General features: G+C 44.7%; 1 protein-coding gene across 2 annotated transcripts; it reads left to right on the top strand.

Moving 5' to 3' along the window:
• Nucleotides 1-455: 455 nt before the first annotated feature.
• On the top strand, nt 456-19,331 carry LOC120061522 (transcription elongation factor A protein 2-like). Of its 2 annotated transcripts, none has more exons than XM_039011425.1 (10): nt 456-671; nt 1,414-1,476; nt 3,187-3,292; nt 4,095-4,191; nt 10,111-10,268; nt 10,500-10,556; nt 10,717-10,871; nt 12,179-12,325; nt 17,745-17,816; nt 18,909-19,331. In XM_039011425.1, the coding sequence occupies exons 1-10, from the start codon at nt 603-605 to the stop codon at nt 18,915-18,917; spliced, it is 933 nt and encodes a 310-aa protein (XP_038867353.1). In that variant the 5' UTR covers nt 456-602; the 3' UTR covers nt 18,918-19,331. The 2 variants fall into 2 exon arrangements, with proteins under 2 accessions (XP_038867353.1, XP_038867354.1); XM_039011426.1 differs by having other exon boundaries at nt 636-671; nt 3,195-3,292.
• Nucleotides 19,332-20,563: the final 1,232 nt, after the last annotated feature.

Raw genomic sequence — 20,563 nt, 5'->3', positions numbered from 1 at the left:
GTCTATCTTCATACTACTTAACTATCTTCATACTACTTAACTATCTTCATACTACTTAAATTACTGTCTTTGGAAAAAAAATCCACTCTAGACGTTTCTTTTTAAACCTACTATTTTAACGTTAGCCCGCCGCAAGTCAATCCAAAAAGAGTGGAAACAGCGACGCCCAGTGGCTGATGAAAGAAAGGTGTTATTTATCGAGGTCAGGGAGGTGAGTTCAACAGAGAGGTAGATGAGTAGAAAACTGATTACAGATTCATGCTGTTTATTTTATTTTTTTATCACAACTATCCAACTAATAGAACGTGACTCTAGAGATGTTTGCACACGTTTGGACCGCATTTGGTGAGGTAATGGTTGGATGAAATATTCGAGAAATGAACAAGCGTCAAACAGCAGATTTTCTGTAGTCCACAAACTACAAATCCCAACCTCTCTCTCGCCTTTAACAGAAAAGCAAAGCCACACTTGCGCGGTAGGGGGAAACAAGTGGATGCGTTCGGGACAGTAGGGGAAGGGAAAGAGACGAGGTTTTTCAACATAAATGGAGGTTCATCCGTAGCGGGAGAGAAGAGCAGCTGCAAAAAAAAAATACAAGCAAAATGGCGAAAGAGCAAGAGGTCGAACGCATTGCTAAAACGCTGGACAAAATGGTGCACAAGAAAAACACGGTAAGTTGAGTTTGCTAGGTGGCAGAAGTCAGGTAGGTAGAGCAGGAGTGTTGTGGTGGTCGTGTGATGCCCCTTTGTAGACATCGAATATTCTGGCAAGCTACAGAAATGTTGCCTATTTGTTTTTCGGGGTTCTGAAATTTAAAAAAATGTATATAACTAGTTGATTGCGCTGTCGACTTGAAGTGAAAGTGAATTATTGCACTTCACTACTATGTGTCAGCGTAGGTTGTAATGGCAACATATTGAAACGTTGTTGTATTCACGTTGTGATTTGTTTTGTTATGAACGGGTGTCCACGCCATTGACATTAAAAGCTGGGTCCGCCCCTCCGTTCTCCTAGTTAAGTCCAAGCATGGCTACTCGGGTTAATCACTGGGATCGTTTAATATCTGTAGAGGTTCAACTTCGGCGTAGATAATTACGTTTTTCGACATTAACACCTACTACCTCTTCTGTTGACCCTTGCCTGGAGGCGAAACCTAAATATTTAACCTGGAGATAAACTCCCTAAATCCATATGCATTCGGTCCCCGCCACACTGATGACCAGCCATTACAACTGACCGTTAGGCCTCTATGCCAACACAATCCAGTTTTGATGTGTCTTATCTAGATTCTAGCCTACTATTATTGTGTTGGAATAATAGCACATGTATAATGCTCGTTAACTAAAAATAGATTGATCAGCGTCCATTCAATTCAACAGGTGTCAATATTTTAGCTGTCTCCTTTCTTCACAGGATGGTGCCATATATCTGCTGAGGGAACTGAAGAGCATGACGATGTCTCTGGAGACTCTACAGGTAAACCTGTAGGCCTCTCTGTCTGTACCACTGAGGAAAATAGTATTACTATGGCCAATATAATGTCTATACAATGTGTCAGTCCAGGATCGCCTTCAGGGGTGTCCGTTGGGGAGGGTCACCGACCGTAGCTCGAGATTAAACATGTAAAGTAGGCTACAAAAAAACTACATTCAGTTAAACCAACCCCCCTTTTTTTATGCAACGGCTGTTAAACGTAACGTAATATGTGGCTGGCTTTAGGACCATGCGGAGCGTCGCTTGGAAGGCAGAGACGGTGCCAGACGGTTTGCTTTTCCGGGTCAGCCGTTTAGGCAGTTAACTCATTGCTTTGAATTTGATGTCAGCGTTTGAGCTCACCGGTTACTTTCACGTCGGTGTCGGTATAGGCGGCGCAGCCAATGGGCAATGGGCAAGGGGGGGAGAATAAGCTTCCTCTAAATAAAATGTAATTAAATGTGCCAAAATAAGCTATATAATTGCTTGTGCCCATACAGAAATAAAACGGTTGTAAATACCACACCGGATGATTTGGCCACAGAAGATCATTAACTTTACTGTGGATTGATTTAAGTCTGCAATTTGGGCAGTGAGTGGCAAATAGCCTACTGATTGAGTTGCAGCTGTCGGTGAAAGGCAGTTCAATAGGTCGAGGCCTGTCCCGTATTCCAAAATACAATCAAAGAAAAAAACAGCCCAAAAAAATAAACCGCGAATGTCTATTGCTGAGAAGATGAAGAAAAGATGAATCGGTCTCTAGTTTTATTTTTACATTTTCAACTCTAAATTGGCACCAGCTGAGAGCATCGGACATATCCCTGGTGTGTGAACAAATTCAGTGTCATTGGATCAGTACCACTGGAAATATATTTTTATTGTTGTTGGGGGAATAATTTCCTTCTCCAGGTTAGATGGATGTGAAATTGTACAATTTGTATCCAGTTTTTCCATAAAATAGATGGCTGCATTTAAGACGAGGTGGTTTTTACTGATCTCTGTTTGTAAGTGTCTTTAGGCTACTAATTTGTTGGTCCGATACCAACAGGCTCAGAGACCATTTCTGTCTACAACTCATCAGATTGCTGAACACTTGAACTGGACTGACCACCTGCTCTGATTCCCCCCCCACAACTTTGCACATACGCACTCACCCACACACACATCACAACTACTGCTACCAGCCTGTTATTATACTGCCCCCCCCCATCCCCACCTTCCCTAAAACACGTGTAAATATTAGGCTATAAATTGTACCTTCCTGTATTATACTGATGCTTAAACATTTATTCTACTGAGACATTTACTTTGTTCGTTTTCTTATAATAAGTCTTAATTTTTTGCGTTGTCCAGAAGGAACCTGCCAGCAAGCATTTCATTGGACGATGTATAACGTGCTAATCCCGTACGAATAATGAAACTTGAAACTAAACAACATGCAGCCCTTTTATTTTTTTATAAAGCAGCAATTTTATTGTGAAATAAGTCCTTCCCAAAACTTAATTCACGCTCCGCCTATGGATGTCAGCGTTTGAAGTCAGCCTTGTTGATAATGATCATTAATGGCTGAGGTCTTATTTTAATTTTTGTAGTTAATTTTTTGTTTTTGTTTTCCCAAATAGTTTTTTAAAATGTCATGTAAAAATGCAGTAAATGAGGTAAAAGTTCCCAAACAATCGCTGACCGTAATGATTAAGACGCTGTCTGTGTTAGTCCACCAGGATCGGCATGTCAGTGAACGCTGTGAGGAAGCAGAGTTCAGAGGAAGAGGTCCAGACTTTGGCCAAATCACTCATCAAGTCCTGGAAGAAACTACTGGGTAAGTCTGCTACAGGTCTGCCTCATACCGCTGTCTTGTCTGACCTGCAGGTCTGCCTCATACCGCTGTCTTGTCTGACCTGCAGGTCTGCCTCATACCGCTGTCTTGTCTGACCTGCAGGTCTGCCTCGTACCGCTGTCTTGTCTGACCTGCAGGTCTGCCTCATACCTCTCTCTTGTCTGACCTGCAGGTCTGCCTCATACCGCTCTCTTGTCTGACCTGCAGGTCTGCCTCATACCGCTGTCTTGTCTGACCTGCAGGTCTGCCTCATACCTCTCTCTTGTCTGACCTGCAGGTCTGCCTCATACCGCTCTCTTGTCTGACCTGCAGGTCTGCCTCATACCGCTCTCTTGTCTGACCTGCAGGTCTGCCTCATACCGCTGTCTTGTCTGACCTGCAGGTCTGCCTCATACCGCTGTCTTGTCTGACCTGCAGGTCTGCCTCGTACCGCTGTCTTGTCTGACCTGCAGGTCTGCCTCGTACCGCTGTCTTGTCTGACCTGCAGGTCTGCCTCATACCGCTGTCTTGTCTGACCTGCAGGTCTGCCTCGTACCGCTGTCTTGTCTGACCTGCAGGTCTGCCTCATACCGCTGTCTTGTCTGACCTGCAGGTCTGCCTCATACCGCTCTCTTGTCTGACCTGCAGGTGCGGTCCACATGTCTGCTCTAGAGAGACCGGAACATTATTATAATAATACAGACTTGTACAGTGATGAGTTCACTATAGTTTTAAGACTAAACAGAAAGTGTGTTTCTGAAGAGGTAAACACCTGAATGGGAATAATGATATGTTGTCTCTACAGATGGTGCTGAGGGGAAGGCTGCGGAGGAGAAGAGGAGGGAGGCCTCTCCTCTGAGGTCCTCAACGTCCAAGGACAGTCCTGGATCCAGCGACCAGAGGTGAGATGCCGTGTCAGTCCTATACCAGAGGTAGTTCAGTGAATAACCTTGTCTGACCTCTGAAGACTTGTGAGCTCCCTGAACTAATGCCTAGGCGTTTAGCTCAGCAGGCTAATGTGTAGTCCATGTAGCAGAGGTAGTTCAATGAACTACTTTTGGGTGATGCGTAATCTAGCTTGAGCCCAAAAGACATGGGTCATATAGTCTCTCTCACACACACACATATATATATATATATATATATATATATCAAATATGACTTGACAGGCGAACACACGGGCTACATCTCCCCACACGTCATCAGAGCGCAACATATATTGAACGCTGAACGAGAGACCTCAAGTTTGTTTTTGGCAAGTTGTGACGGCGTTTCCTTGCAAAGTTTGATTTATGTACGTTTGAATTTGGATCCCGCAACGCGGTTAGCCTGAGTTACTGTTTCTAAGCTAGCTACTAGCCTAGCTGGTAGCGATCCGTATCAAACTGGCAGGGTTTTCCACAAACAGCTTGTACACAGCCCGTGACGCGGTTGAAGGTGTCCCGCTCTATTTGTATTTCCTGCTGCTTTTTCCCTGCAACCTGACCTGGCTGGAACTGCGTTGTATAGCTACCAACGTTAGCCCATGCTGCTACCAACGTTAGCCCATGCTGCTACCAACGTTAGCCCATGCTGCTACCAACGTTAGCCCATGCTGCTACCAACGTTAGCCCATGCTGCTACCAACGTTAGCCCATGCTGCTACCAACGTTAGCCCATGCTGCTACCAACGTTAGCCCACGCTGCTACCAACGTTAGCCCACGCTGCTACCAACGTTAGCCCACGCTGCTACCAACGTTAGCCCACGCTGCTACCAACGTTAGCCCACGCTGCTACCAACGTTAGCCCACGCTGCTACCAACGTTAGCCCACGCTGCTACCAACGTTAGCCCACGCTGCTACCAACGTTAGCCCACGCTGCTACCAACGTTAGCCCACGCTGCTACCAACAGTACGTGCAAAGACACTGCTTTCGTGCTCACCACTGTGCAAGGATTTAAAGGACATCTTTCTGCTTTTTGAATTTTGTAATTTGTGTCTGAGCTCAATCTATTCACTTACTTGAAAATTCCATGTAAGGAGAGAGACAAAGAAGTCCAGCTGGCCGGCAGTCCTTCAATGCTGCAGGCGGTGTTTATTTTGCTTTATTCCGGAACAATGTTGACCGCCCGGATTTTCAATGTAGCAACTTTTTGCTTGCGGAGGACTACAGGGCCGAAGTGGGGAACCCACGCCCGCCTACTTTTCTCTTTCTCTTCTACCCCAGTAGCCGGACGCCGCTCTGGCCTGGTGAAAGTGTCTCAGCTCTCCACAGCTGGCCGGTACTCTGCAGGGATCCCTCCCTGAAGGGGTCTCCTCCTTCCCTGGAGAACGGAGCTAGTAGGATGCTCCTGGATCACTTGGGGATGTTGTCGTTTCTTGACCCTACCAACCAGCCATGGAGATATGTCACTAGCCGTGACAATTCTAAAACCACGTCCTCTGGCAACGAAGGGCCTCCTTGGAGACGTTAAGACCGGGATTCAAATCATCTTGGCTCCTGGACTCTGTCTACACATTTCAGGGCTGCGTTGAGACGATTCCTTATCAATGATCCAAAACCAGCTCAGTTGTTGTTGTGTTGCTTGGTTGTCATAATGCTGCAGCAAATGTACATTACCCGTTATCCGGGGAGTTGGGAGACACAATGTAAGTAACCTAATTTATGTCCCACTAACTTGCCCTGAATGCCTATATTGATTTTTACAGCTATTGTATGCAGGTATCCTGTGCCTATGAACCAGAGTTATACTGTAAGCACTGAGGCGGTGTGCCCTTGAAGGAAGTCCACTGTGTGCCTATGAATCATAGTTATACTGTAAGCACTGAGGCGGTGTGCCCTTGTAGGAAGCTCACCCTGCACAATCAGCTGAAATTTAAAAAACATGAGCATGTCTACTTCTGATAAGCTTCCCAGTAAAGCAATAAGAACAAAGCGTCCCAGAAAATTGCTTAAAAAATAGCCCACGTTAACATGGGTAGCATAAGAAACAATGTTCATGAAGTCAACTTGCTAGCAGCAGATGACATTCATATTCCTCAAAGTCACTTAGATAATACTTTTGATACAGTGGTTAACAATGCATAGTTACAACATCTACAGAAAAGACAGACATGCCAATAGGGGGCGGTGTTGCGGTCTATATTCAAAACCACATTCCTGTAAAGCTTAAAGAGGAGCTCATGTTAAATACTGTTGAAGTAATATGGCTACAGGTTCATCTGCCTCACCTAAAGCCCATTCTGGTGGGAAGCTGCTATAGACCACCAAGTGCTAACAGTCAGTATCTGGATAATGTGTGAAATGCTTCATAAACTACGCGATATCAGAGGTATATTCTCTGGGTGACCTAAATATTGACTGGCTTTCATCAAGCTGCCAACTCAAGAAAAAGCTCCAAACTGTAACCAGTGTCTGCAACCTGGTTCAGATTATCAATCTACCAGGGTCTTTACAAACAGCACAGTAATTCAATCATCAACATGTATTGATCACATCTTTACTAATGCTGCAGAAATCTGCTCTAAAGCAGTACCCAAATCCATAGGATGTAGTGATCACAATATAGTAGCCGTATCTAGGAAAACCAAAGTTCCAAAGGCTGGGCCTAATATAGTGCTAATATAGAGGCCATACAATACGTTTTTGTAGTGATTCATATGTTGTCGACGTGAAGAATATTTGTTGGTCCGTGGTGTGTAATGAGATGCAAACAGATGCTGCACTTGACACATTTTATGAAACTACTTATTCCAGTTACTAATAAGCACGCACCCATTTTAAGAAAATGACTAAAAACTGTTAAATCCCCTTGGATTGATGAGGATTTGAAAAATTGTATGGGTGAGGCAAAAGGTATGGCAAATAAGTCTGGCCGTACAACCCATTGGCAAATGTACTACAAATTGAGAAATCATGTAACTAAACTGAAGAGAAAAAAATGGGGGAAAAAACTATACGATGAAACAAAGATAAATGACATAAAGAATGATAGTAAAACTCTTTGGAGCTCCTTAAATAAAATGTTGGGCAAAAAGGCAAACTCAGCTCCATCATTCATTGAATCAGATGGCTCATTTATCAAAAAATACCACTGATATTACCAACTACTTTAATGACTTTTTAATTGGCAAGATAAGCAAACTTAGACATGACATGCCAGCAACAAACTCTGACACTACACATCCAAGTATATCTGACCAAATTATGAAGGACGAGCGCTATAATTTTAAATTCTGTGAAGTGAGTGTAGAAGTGGTGAGAAAAGTGTTATTGTCAACAATGACAAGCCACCGGGGTCTGACCATCTGGATGGAAACTTACTGAGGATAATCGCGGACAATATTGCCACTCCGATTTGTCATATATTCAATTTAAGCCTACTAGAAAGTGTTTGCCCTCAGGCCTGGAGAGAAGCTAAAGTCATTCCGCTACCCAAGAATAGTAAAGCCCCCTTTTACTGGCTCAAATAGCCCACCAATCAGCCTGTTACCAACCCTTAGTAAACTTTTGGGGGGAAAATGGTGTTTGACCAGATATAATGTTATTTTACAGTAAACAAATTAACAGACGTTCAGCACGCTTATAGGGAAGGACATTCAACAAGCACAGCACTTACACAAATGACTGATGACCGGCTGTCTTGTTAGACTTCAGTGCAGCTTTTGACATTATCGTTCATATTCTGCCGATGGAAAAACTTGTAATGGCTTTACACTAGAGGTTGACCGAATTAAAAAAAAAAAATATATATATATATATATTTTTTTAAATTAAGTCCGATTTCAACTTTTCATAACAATCAGCATTTTTGGATGCTGATTATGGCCATTTGCGTTGCATTCCGCGAGGAGATTGCGTGGCAGGCTGACCACATGTTACGCGAGTGCAGCTCCTTGCTAGCATTGCTAGCTAGCATTAAACTTACCTTATAAAAAAACAATCAATCTTCACATAATTACTAGTTAACTACACCTGGTTGATGATATCACTAGGTTAACTAGCTTGTCCTGCGTTGCATATAATCAATAAGGTGCCTGTTAATTTATCATCGAATCACAGCCTACTTCGCCAAACGGGGGATGATTTAACAAAAGTGCATTCGTGAAAAAAGCACAATCGTTGCATGAATGTACCTATCCATAAACATCAATGCCTTTCTTAAAATCAATATACAGAAGTATATATTTTTAAACCTGCATATTTAGTTAAAAGAAATCCAGGTTAGCAGGCAATATTAACCAGGTGAAATTGTCACTTCTCTTGCGTTCATTGCACGCAGAGTCAGGGTATATGCAACAGTTTGGGCCGCCTGGCTCGTTGCAAACTAATTTGCCAGAATTTTACATAATTATGACATAACATTGAAGGTTGTAACAGGAATATTTAGACTTAGGGATGCCTCCCGTTCAATAAAATACGTAACAAATCTGTATTTCACTGAAAGAATAAACGTTTTGTTTTCGAAATTATAGTTTCCGGATTTGGCCATTATTAATGACCAAAGGCTAGTATTTCTGTGTGTTTATTATAATTAAGTCTATGATTTGATAGAGCAGTCTGACTGAGCGGTGGTAGGCAGCAGCAGACTCGTAAGCATTCATTCAAACTTTACTGCGTTTGCCAGCAGCTCTTAGCAATGCTTCCAGCACAGCACTGTTTATGACTTCAAGCCTATCAACTCCTGAGATTAGGCTGGCAATACTAAAGTGCCTATAAGAACATCCAATAGTCAAAGGTATATGAAATACAAATGGTAGAGAGAGAAATAGTCAATGTGTCATAATGACTACAAACTAAAACTACTAACTGGGAATATTGAACAACTGAGAATATTGAAGCTACAATCTATCTGCAATATAAAATCTAATCCACCACCTAATTTTTTATTATTTTTATGTAAAAGTAAAAACCGCTTGGAGTATTCTAAACTGTCATGGTCAAAAACATGTTGATACAACAGTAGTTAAGATGGGAAGGATAATAGTCTGCCCATAATAAAGCACTGCTCTGCCTTAACAACACTATCAACAACACTACAGACCCTGGGTTTTGTTGTTTTTAAACAGGCTTAGAACAGGGCAGCACGGCCCTTTTTTAAATGTACAATGGGAGCTAACATTAATGATATGCGTTTTAAATCTCTCATGGCTCAAAGTGGAGGAGAGATTGACTTCCTCACTACTTGTTTTTTTGTAAGAGGTGTTGACATGTTGAATGCACCAAGCTGTCTGTTTAAACGACTAGCACACAGCTCAGACACCCATGCATACCCCACAAAACATGCCACCAGGGGTCTCTTCACAGTCCCCAAGTCCAGAACCGACTCAGGGAAAAGCACAGTACTACATGGAACTCTATTCCACATCAGGTAACTGATGACAGCAGTAGAATCAGATTTAAAAAACAGACAAAAATACCTCTTATGGAACAGCGGGGACTGTGAAGAGACACACACACAGATACAGACATGATATTGTTGTATGGTGGTGTTATACATGTTGTATTGTAGATATGTAGTCGTGTAATGTTATATGATGTACTGTGTTATATGTAATGCAAGTGCCTTAATGTGTAACGACCCCAGGAAAAGTAGCTGCTACCTTGGCAGGAAGTAATGGGGGTAATGGGGGTCCCTAATAAACCCCAGGAAGAGTAGCTGCTGCCTTGACAGGAAGTAATGGGGATCCATAATAAACCCCAGGAAGAGTAGCTGCTACCTTGACAGGAAGTAACGGGGATCCATAATAAATTAAAAATAAACGCCCTTATGTTACTGTTTAGAATAAATGGATCAGGGTCACTCCTAACATGATGTAACATTTTTCTTGTCTACCCCAGCAAGAAACTGCCTGAGCCCCCTACGACCCCTACGACCCCCACCGCCCCTACGACCCCCACCACTCCAAAGTTCACCACCTTCCCCCCTGCCCCCGTCACCACTGACAGCGTACGCACCAAGTGCCGAGAGCTGCTGGTGGCTGCCCTGCAGACCGACGGTGAGACAGACTCTACCAAGATGGCCGCCGTTATCGGCGCATTCTACAGCTGTTTAAAGGTTGATGACTTCAGCAACTGTAGTATTATACATCTCTGGGTGAGACGGAGACCAATCACAAGGAGGGATCTAAGATATGGGGTGGCTGGAGGGACATTTTTTAAAGTGCGTTGTTTGGATTTGTATTTATTTATTTTTTTAAACGAATGACCACTCTGTTTTCATATGTCAGATGACCACAAGACCATTGGAGCAGACACGGAGAACTTGGCTGCTCAGATTGAGGACTATATCCTTTCACCTGTTCGCTTGTCGCTGTCTGTGGTGATGAGGACCAGACAGACGTGTGGTAATCAAGGTTTCTGGATGATCTTTATAGGACTCTGCATGTCTAAGACGGTCTTACTGTGTGTGTGTGTGCAGTATTCTCCTTCACTTCCCCGCTCCACGTATCTACCAGGAGTTTAAGTCTACAGACCAGAAGTACAAGTCCAGACTGAGGAGCCGTATCTCCAACCTGAAGGACCAGAAGAACCCAGACCTCCGGCGCAACGTCCTAGCTGGAAACATCTCTGCTGACCGCATCGCTAACATGGCCGCTGAGGTACGTACGGGGGGGGGGGGGGGGGGGCATCTCTGCTGACTGCATCGCTAACATGGCCGCTGAGGTACGTACGGGGGGGGGGGGGGCATCTCTGCTGACTGCATCGCTAACATGGCCGCTGAGGTACGTACGGGGGGGTGGAAACATCTCTGCTGACTGCATCACTAACATGGCTGCTGAGGTACGTACGGGGGGGGGGGGCATCTCTGCTGACTGCATCACTAACATGGCCGCTGAGGTACGTAGGGGGGGGGGGGGGGGCATCTCTGCTGACTGCATCACTAACATGGCTGCTGAGGTACGTACGGGGGGGGTGGAAACATCTCTGCTGACTGCATCACTAACATGGCCGCTGAGGTACGTACGGGGGGGGGGGCATCTCTGCTGACTGCATCACTAACATGGCCGCTGAGGTACGTACGGGGGGGGGGGGGGGGGGCATCTCTGCTGACTGCATCACTAACATGGCCGCTGAGGTACGTACGGGGGGGGGGGGGGGGGGCATCTCTGCTGACTGCATCACTAACATGGCCGCTGAGGTACGTACGGGGGGGGGTGGAAACATCTCTGTTGACTGCATCACTAACATGGCCGCTGAGGTACGTACGGGGGGGGGGGGGGCATCTCTGCTGACCGCATCGCTAACATGGCCGCTGAGGTACGTACGGGGGGGGGGGGGGCATCTCTGCTGACCGCATCGCTAACATGGCCGCTGAGGTACGTACGGGGGGGGTGGCATCTCTGCTGACTGCATCGCTAACATGGCCGCTGAGGTACGTACGGGGGGGGTGGAAACATCTCTGCTGACTGCATCGCTAACATGGCTGCTGAGGTACGTACGGGGGGGGTGGAAACATCTCTGCTGACTGCATCACTAACATGGCCGCTGAGGTACGTAGGGGGGGTGGAAACATCTCTGCTGACTGCATCGCTAACATGACCGCTGAGGTACGTACGGGGGGGGGGGGGGCCATCTCTGCTGACTGCATCACTAACATGGCCGCTGAGGTACGTAGGGGGGGTGGAAACATCTCTGCTGACTGCATCGCTAACATGGCCGCTGAGGTACGTACGGGGGGGGGGGGGGCATCTCTGCTGACTGCATCACTAACATGGCCGCTGAGGTACGTAGGGGGGGTGGAAACATCTCTGCTGACTGCATCGCTAACATGGCCGCTGAGGTACGTACGGGGGGGGGTGGAAACGGACCTACGGGGGTGTGTTGACCGTAAACTCCATACAGTTGAAATATTTCCTAAGGTTGACTCTACGGTTCTGTAAGGTCAATTCTCTGTGTGACCAACCAGGAGATGGCGAGCGCGGAGCTGAAAGAGATGAGGAAGGCTTTGACCAAGGACGCCATCAGAGAGCACCAGCTGTCTAAAGTGGGCGGGACCGAGACGGACATGTTTCAATGTGGCAAATGCAGGGGCAAGAACTGCACCTACACACAGGTACTGACATAGTGAACTGGACCTCTACACAGGTACTGACATAGTGAACTGGACCTCTACACAGGTACTGACATAGTGAACTGGACCTCTACACAGGTACTGACATAGTGAACTGGACCTCTACACAGGTACTGACATAGTGAACTGGACTTCTACACAGGTACTGACATAGTGAACTGGACCTCTACACAGGTACTGACATAGTGAACTGGACCTCTACACAGGTACTGACATAGTGAACTGGACCTCTACACAGGTACTGACATAGTGAACTGGACCTCTACACAGGTACTGACATAGTGAACTGGACCTCTACACAGGTACTGACATAGTGAACTGGACCTCTACACAGGTACTGACATAGTGAACTGGACCTCTACACAGGTACTGACATAGTGAACTGGACCTCTACACAGGTACTGACATAGTGAACTGGACCTCTACACAGGTACTGACATAGTGAACTGGACCTCTACACAGGTACTGACATAGTGAACTGGACCTCTACACAGGTACTGACATAGTGAACTGGACCTCTACACAGGTACTGACATAGTGAACTGGACCTCTACACAGGTACTGACATAGTGAACTGGACCTCTACACAGGTACTGACATAGTGAACTGGACCTCTACACAGGTACTGACATAGTGAACTGGACCTCTACACAGGTACTGACATAGTGAACTGGACCTCTACACAGGTACTGACATAGTGAACTGGACCTCTACACAGGTACTGACATAGTGAACTGGACCTCTACACAGGTACTGACATAGTGAACTGGACCTCTACACAGGTACTGACATAGTGAACTGGACCTCTACACAGGTACTGACATAGTGAACTGGACCTCTACACAGGTACTGACATAGTGAACTGGACCTCTACACAGGTACTGACATAGTGAACTGGACCTCTACACAGGTACTGACATAGTGAACTGGACCTCTACACAGGTACTGACATAGTGAACTGGACCTCTACACAGGTACTGACATAGTGAACTGGACCTCTACACAGGTACTGACATAGTGAACTGGACCTCTACACAGGTACTGACATAGTGAACTGGACCTCTACACAGGTACTGACATAGTGAACTGGACCTCTACACAGGTACTGACATAGTGAACTGGACGCAGGTACTGACATAGTGAACTGGACGCAGGTACTGACATAGTGAACTGGACGCAGGTACTGACATAGTGAACTGGACGCAGGTACTGACATAGTGAACTGGACGCAGGTAGTGACATAGTGAACTGGACGCAGGTAGTGACATAGTGAACTGGACGCAGGTAGTGACATAGTGAACTGGACGCAGGTAGTGACATAGTGAACTGGACGCAGGTAGTGACATAGTGAACTGGACGCAGGTAGTGACATAGTGAACTGGACGCAGGTAGTGACATAGTGAACTGGACGCAGGTAGTGACATAGTGAACTGGACGCAGGTAGTGACATAGTGAACTGGACGCAGGTACTGACATAGTGAACTGGACACTCAAGGTACTGACATAGTGAACTGGACACTCAAGGTACTGACATAGTGAACTGGACACTCAAGGTACTGACATAGTGAACTGGACACTCAAGGTACTGACATAGTGAACTGGACACTCAAGGTACTGACATAGTGAACTGGACACTCAAGGTACTGACATAGTGAACTGGACACTCAAGGTACTGACATAGTGAACTGGACACTCAAGGTACTGACATAGTGAACTGGACACTCAAGGTACTGACATAGTGAACTGGACACTCAAGGTACTGACATAGTGAACTGGACACTCAAGGTACTGACATAGTGAACTGGACACTCAAGGTACTGACATAGTGAACTGGACACTCAAGGTACTGACATAGTGAACTGGACACTCAAGGTACTGACATAGTGAACTGGACACTCAAGGTACTGACATAGTGAACTGGACACTCAAGGTACTGACATAGTGAACTGGACACTCAAGGTACTGACATAGTGAACTGGACACTCAAGGTAGTGACATAGTGAACTGGACACTCAAGGTAGTGACATAGTGAACTGGACACTCAAGGTAGTGACATAGTGAACTGGACACTCAAGGTAGTGACATAGTGAACTGGACCTCTACACAGGTAGTGACATAGTGAACTGGACCTCTACACAGGTAGTGACATAGTGAACTGGACCTCTACACAGGTAGTGACATAGTGAACTGGACCTCTACACAGGTAGTGACATAGTGAACTGGACCTCTACACAGGTAGTGACATAGTGAACTGGACCTCTACACAGGTAGTGACATAGTGAACTGGACCTCTACACAGGTAGTGACATAGTGAACTGGACCTCTACACAGGTAGTGACATAGTGAACTGGACCTCTACACAGGTAGTGACATAGTGAACTGGACCTCTACACAGGTAGTGACATAGTGAACTGGACACAGGTAGTGACATAGTGAACTGGACACAGGTAGTGACATAGTGAACTGGACACAGGTAGTGACATAGTGAACTGGACACAGGTAGTGACATAGTGAACTGGACACAGGTAGTGACATAGTGAACTGGACACAGGTAGTGACATAGTGAACTGGACACAGGTAGTGACATAGTGAACTGGACACACAGGTAGTGACATAGTGAACTGGACACACAGGTAGTGACATAGTGAACTGGACCTCTACACAGGTAGTGACATAGTGAACTGGACCTCTACACAGGTACTGACATAGTGAACTGGACCTCTACACAGGTACTGACATAGTGAACTAGCGCAGTGAGCGGAACCTGAGTAACCAGCGTCGGTGAGTGCTGGCTAACAGTATAGCTGTTCTCGTGTCCTTAGCGGTACATGATCTCGTTTCCTGTCTCGCTAATCCACGTGATCGCCTGCTTTATAACGTACGAGCCAGTTGTGCCAAGTAAACGGTAACGCTAGTGGAAACATTTTGAGCTGGGGGGGGTAAACCTACACCGGTACGATGCTTACTTCATCACACCAATACACAGTCCAGTATAGTTTCTCCCTGAGGTAGAACTCCCATGTAGTCAGTCTGGTATAGTTTCTCCCTGAGGTAGAAATCCCATGTAGTCAGTTTAGAATAGTTTCCCCCTGAGGTAGAAATCCCATGTAGTCGGTATAGTTTCCCCCTGAGGTAGAAATCCCATGTAGTCGGTATAGTTTCTCCCTGAGGTAGAAATCCCATGTAGTCAGTATAGTTTCCCCCTGAGGTAGAAATCCCATGTAGTCAGTCCAGTATAGTTTCCCCCTGAGGTAGAAATCCCATGTAGTCGGTATAGTTTCTCCCTGAGGTAGAAATCCCATGTAGTCAGTCCAGTATAGTTTCCCCCTGAGGTAGAAATCCCATGTAGTCAGTCCAGTATAGTTTCCCCCTGAGGTAGAAATCCCGTGTAGTCAGTCCAGTATAGTTTCCCCCTGAGGTAGAAATCCCATGTAGTCGGTATAGTTTCTCCCTGAGGTAGAAATCCCTTGTAGTCAGTATAGTTTCTCCCTGATGTAGAAATCCCTTGTAGTCAGTATAGTTTCCCCCTGAGGTAGAAATCCCATGTAGTCGGTATAGTTTCTCCCTGAGGTAGAAATCCCATGTAGTCAGTATAGTTTCTCCCTGAGGTAGAAATCCCATGTAGTTAGTCCGGTATAGTTTCCATCTGAGGTAAAATCACAGAAAAGAACATGCTTCTGCAGGTTAGAACAGAGAGAGAGAGGGTGAGTGTGTGTTGTCTCTCATTGCTCCTGTGTGTGTGGCTTGTGTAAATACAGTTGAAGTCGGAAGTTTACATACACCTTAGGTTAGAGTCATTAAAACTCGTTTTTCAACCACTCCACACATTTCTTGTTAACAAACTATAGTCTTGGCAAGTCGGTTAGGACATCTACTTTGTGCATGACACAAGTAATTTTTCCAACAATTGTTTACAGACAGATTATTTCACTTATAATTCACTGTATCACAATTCCAGTGGGTCAGAAGTTTACATACACTAAGTTGACTGTGCCTTTAAACAGCTTGGAAAATTCCAGTAAATGTTGTCATGGCTTTAGAAGCTTCTGATAGGCTAATTGACATCATTTGAGTCAATTGGAGGTTTACCTGTGGATGTATTTCAAGGCCTACCTTCAAACTCAGTGCCTCTTTGCTTGACATCATGGGGAAATCAGCCAAGACTTCAGAAAAAAAACTGTAGTCCTCCACAAGTCTGGTTCATCCTTGGGAGCAATTTCCAAACGCTTCAAGGCACCATGTTCATCTGTAAAACCATTACTACGCAAGTATAAACACCATGTGACCATGCAGCCGTTATACCGCTCAGGAAGGAGACGCGTTCTGTCTCCTAGAGATGAACGTAATTTGGTGCGAAAAGTGTGAATCAATCCCAGAACATCAACAAAGGACCTTGTGAAGATGCTGGAGGAAACGGGTACAAAAGTATCTATATCCACAGTAAAACGAGTCCTATATCGACATAACCTGAAAGGCCGCTCAGCAAGGAAGAAGCCACTGCTCCAAAACCGCCATTAAAAAGCCAGACTACGGTTTCCAACTGCACATGGGGACAAAGATTGTACTTTTTGGAGAAATGTCCTCTGGTCTGATGAAACAAAAATATAACTTTTTGGCCATAATGACCATCGTTATGTTTGGAGGATAAAGGAGAGGCTTGCAAGCCGAAGACACCATCCCAACCGTGAAGCACGGGGGTGGCAGCATCATGTTGTAGGGGTGCTTTGCTGCAGGAGGAACTGGTGCGCTTCACAAAATAGATGGCATCATGAGGAAGGAAAATTATGTGGCTATATTGAAGCAACATCTCAAGACGTCAGTCAGGAAGTGAAATCTTGGTCGCAAATGGGTCTTCCAAATGGAGAATGACCCCAAGCATACTTCCAAAGTTGTTTCAAAATGGCTTAAGGACAACAAATTCAAGGTATTGGAGTGGCCATCACAAAGCCCTCACCTCAATCTGGTAGAAAATTTGTGGGCAAAACTGAAAGCGTGTGTGATCAAGGAGGCCTACAAACCTGACTCAGTTACACCAGCTCTGTCAGGAGGAATGGGACAAAATTCACCCAATTTATTGTGGGAAGCTTGTGGAAGGCTACCCGACACGTTTGACCAAAGTTAAACAATTTAAAGGCAATGCTACCAAATACTAATTGAGTGTATGTAAACTTCTGACCAACTGGGAATGTGATGAAAGAAATAAAAGCTGAAATAAATCATTCTCTCCACTATTATTCTGACATTTCACATTCTTAAAATAAAGTTGTGATCCTAACTGACCTAAGACAGGGAACTTTTTTACTTGGATTAAATAATTGTGAAAAACTGAGTTTAAATGTATTTGGCTAAAGTTAAACTTCTGACTTCAACTGTACATGCTGTCTCTCCCTGTGTGTTGTAGGTGCAGACGCGCAGTGCTGATGAGCCCATGACCACCTTCGTACTGTGCAACGGCTGTGGCAACCGCTGGAAGGTAGGCTGTGTACCCAGATCACTGTCTGGGTCTGGTACATTCATGGGATAATTAGAGTTTTATCTATGCTTCATTTGAATATCAAAGAAAATAGTTAACTATATTATTTATATATATAGTCTAATATAGTATATATATATATATATATATATCTCAAGTATTTTTAAATGAACTACAACAAAGGATTTATCTGCCCAGGTCTGATGCCCAGGTTGGTGGGCCCCGCTCCCTAGCTTGGTGGGCCCCGCTCCCTAGCTTGGTGGGCCCCGCTCCCTAGCTTGGTGGGCCCCGCTCCCTAGCTTGGTGGGCCCCGCTCCCTAGCTTGGTGGGCCCCGCTCCCTAGCTTGGTGGGCCCCGCTCCCTAGCTTGGTGGGCCACGCTCCCTAGCTTGGTGGGCCACGCTCCCTAGCTTGCTGGTCGGTGGGCCCCGCTCCATAGCTTGGTGGCCGGGCGGGCCCCGCTCCCTAGCTTCTATGTACTTCTTCCGTAGATCTTAAATGATTTGAACGGTATAAGTAGTATGTATGCTGGTTCACCTTTCTGATTTGGTGAGGTGGAGTGTTCACCATATTGCTTCCACCTGTCCAGTCAGATCTGCAGGCATGTGTATAAGGGTAAAGGACCAGTGGTTTGCCTGATCAGAGGTTACCTAACCCTGACTTGGTTGTGAGATGTAAATACGGGCTAGAAGTAAAGGGAACATGGTGCCTTTTTTAATGGCTTGGCTGCTCAGTACTCCTGCAGTACCACAATTTCACCACAAGATGGCAGCAGACATTGTCAAGCAGTGCTGACTTTTACTGGTGCTACTGTGGTGGTAACCATGCGGACTTCTTCTAATGATGACATTCTCTCACAGCAAGATAATACAACACACCTACCAGACACTTTTGTTGTTGTTGTCATGTACCCTCACATTTTAGTTGTTTTAACAGACACTCTTATTCAATCATTATTATTAATAATAATAATAATATCATCTTATTCAGAGTGACTTGCAATCAGTGTATTCAACTAAAGTAAATCAACCACATGCCATGATCATTGCAAGTAAAAACCTTTTTAATAACACCTTGTCTCCCTCCTCCCCAGTTCTGTTGAGGAGACTGCTAGTAGAAGATCTGGCCTGGATGAAGAAGGAAACCTGGACCTAATTTTGTTACAACTGTAGACAGTTTTTTTTTTTTTTTTGCTTTTTTTTGATACGTTTTTTTTTTTTTTTTTACATTTAACTCATCAATCTGTAGAAAATATTTTGTCATTTTGATTAATATCCTCTTTTTTTTTAAATGACTATTAAATCACACTAGCCTTGGTGCCTTTTTTTGTTTCTGCTCGCTGGCCTCAACCTCTAATGGAATGTTTTGGTTTGACAACGAGTTTTGGCACGAGCACAAACTGTTCTGGGACCAGGCCGAGGTTAAACACTTTGCTCTTAAAACAACTTTTTGGCTGTTCATTAGTTGAAGCTATATCTTACTAAAAAATGTTTTTTTTTGGGGGGGGGCTTTAGGGAATATAGGTGTGCCTTTCCCCCCCCCCCCCACCCCCCCCCCCCCCCCCCTCTGTGCCACAAATGATCATTTTACTGTTAGTTTTATACACTTGCTGTATACAGAGTGTTTATACACTCTTAGCATTAGTCTCAAATGGCACCCTATTCCCTGTAGTGCACTATAAAGGAAATACGGTACCATTTGGGTACATACTTGCTGTATATAGAACAAGTCGTTGTTTGATTCACTTATTCTGAATCTACAGTCTTACATGTACAGTACCAGTCAAAACTGTAAATAACACATATGGAATCATGTAGTAACCAAAAAAGTGTTAAATAGATTTTAGATTCTTCCAAGTAGTCACCCTTTGCCTTGATGACAGCTTTTGCACACTCTTGGCATTCTCTCAACCAGCTTCACGAGGTAGACACCTGGAATGCATTTCAATTAACAGGTGTGCCTTGTTAATTTGTGTAAAAAAAACCTTGAATGAGTATGAGTGTTTAAACGGTTGACTGGTACTGTATATATATATATACACACACAGGTTCTTAAAGAGTTATGTTTTGGTTCTTCCGTAAACAAATGAGAGAAACCGGAGGATCTGCTAGAAGATGTAGAATGAGAAAAGGATGAAGGAGGACTGTTTCTCTATTTCCTACTCTGCTTGAAAGTTACTAAAAGGTTAGCGGGGACTGGAGAAGTAGCCTGATATCCAAATCGAGTTTGCTACTTTTTCTCCTTTTGTTTATAACAATTATAAAATGTAGTTCAGACTACTGGAGTAACAGAACCTCCTGACAAACTATCGACTGGTTTGAAAAGTTTTGTCATGCAAGTGATTTATTTTGTATTGTTAACATTTGTCCTCCCAATGGGAACTTGTGTCAATTGAATTAAAAACGGATGTAAGGAGTGTGGAAAGAGACTGGGGGGGTGCATCCTGGTGAATTCTTGTTAGCAAGACGCTCAGTTCACTCGTCGAACATTGTTTTTTAACGTTACGAATACAGATGTTATGAATAGAGCAGACCATGATTCCTTGTTGTACATGTAAGAGGCATGTTTTGTTGTACGACTTGTCCAGCATGAACGCGCCCCCCGATGCACAACAGGTGAAAGACCCATTTTAAGTTCTATCGTCACGACAATGTTTTCTGTGGGGAAAAAACCCCAAAGAGGAAGCTAATTTCATCTGACTTCTTAATGCCTGAGGACACACCCTCCGTCTATTTGGGAGTACTAGAG

The sequence above is a fragment of the Salvelinus namaycush genome, chromosome 16 (genome assembly GCF_016432855.1).
Source record: "Salvelinus namaycush isolate Seneca chromosome 16, SaNama_1.0, whole genome shotgun sequence".
Lineage (NCBI taxonomy): Eukaryota > Metazoa > Chordata > Actinopteri > Salmoniformes > Salmonidae > Salvelinus > Salvelinus namaycush.
This window is presented reverse-complemented; position numbering and strand designations above follow the sequence as displayed.

What these genes read in the sequence shown, in the direction of transcription:
- LOC120061522 (XM_039011425.1), top strand. Translation starts at nt 603, where the DNA reads ATGGCGAAAGAGCAAGAGGTCGAACGCATTGCTAAAACGCTGGACAAA. An exon ending in GTCCTGGAAGAAACTACTGG is followed by an intron (nt 3,293 to 4,094) that starts GTAAGTCTGCTA and finishes TTGTCTCTACAG; the next exon opens with ATGGTGCTGAGGGGAAGGCT. An exon ending in CCTGGATCCAGCGACCAGAG is followed by an intron (nt 4,192 to 10,110) that starts GTGAGATGCCGT and finishes TGTCTACCCCAG; the next exon opens with CAAGAAACTGCCTGAGCCCC.